The 464-nt window shown below is 69.4% G+C and overlaps 1 protein-coding gene across 1 annotated transcript; it reads right to left on the bottom strand.

Annotated features, from left to right (window-relative positions):
• Positions 1–6: 6 nt before the first annotated feature.
• LOC104864580 (tubulin gamma-1 chain-like) lies at positions 7–446 on the bottom strand (the record flags this gene model as incomplete). The annotated part of the gene is made up of 2 exons (XM_010627993.2): positions 264–446; positions 7–184 (listed from the first exon to the last, which is right to left on the bottom strand). Coding segments are annotated over exons 1-2 (295 nt in total), but the record flags the coding sequence as incomplete, so codon positions are not given.
• Between the last annotated feature and the right edge of the window lie 18 nt (positions 447–464).

The following is a 464-nucleotide window of genomic DNA, read 5'->3' as shown; positions in this document are numbered from 1 at the left end:
GGGAGCGGCGGAGGCTGCTCACCGAGGAGATGCTGGTGTGGTTGGCCATCATGAGCCCGCTGACCCGGTGGGCGGATGGCAGGTACGGCGACTTCCTGGACAGTGCCACCTGGATGCTGGCCGGGCCCCAAGGGATGAAGTTGGCCAGCTTCCGCTCCCGGATCCTCTGCAGGCTCTTGTGCACCTGGGCGGGCACAGGGTGCTGTGGCAGCCTCTCCTCCGCCCGGGCCGGGGACCGGGGAGGCCCGAGGGCCAGCACCTACCTGGGTGGGGTCCACCTCGCCCTGGATGATGTTGAGGATGGCGATGTAGCAGTGGTTGGTCTGGCGGTCCCGGCCCGTGGACACCATCACGTTCTTGGGCTGCAGCAGCCGCCGCATCACGTCCAGGACCGTGGTCTTCCTCACGCTGGCCACCTGAGACCGGGCGGGCACGGGGCTGGCACTCGGGGCCGAGGGGTGTTG

The sequence above is a fragment of the Fukomys damarensis genome, unplaced genomic scaffold (assembly GCF_012274545.1).
Source record: "Fukomys damarensis isolate Sample0158 unplaced genomic scaffold, DMR_v1.0_HiC HiC_scaffold_12903, whole genome shotgun sequence".
NCBI classification, from domain to species: domain Eukaryota; kingdom Metazoa; phylum Chordata; class Mammalia; order Rodentia; family Bathyergidae; genus Fukomys; species Fukomys damarensis.
The sequence above is the reverse complement of the archived record's forward strand: the minus strand, read 5'-3'. Positions and strand labels throughout refer to the sequence as shown.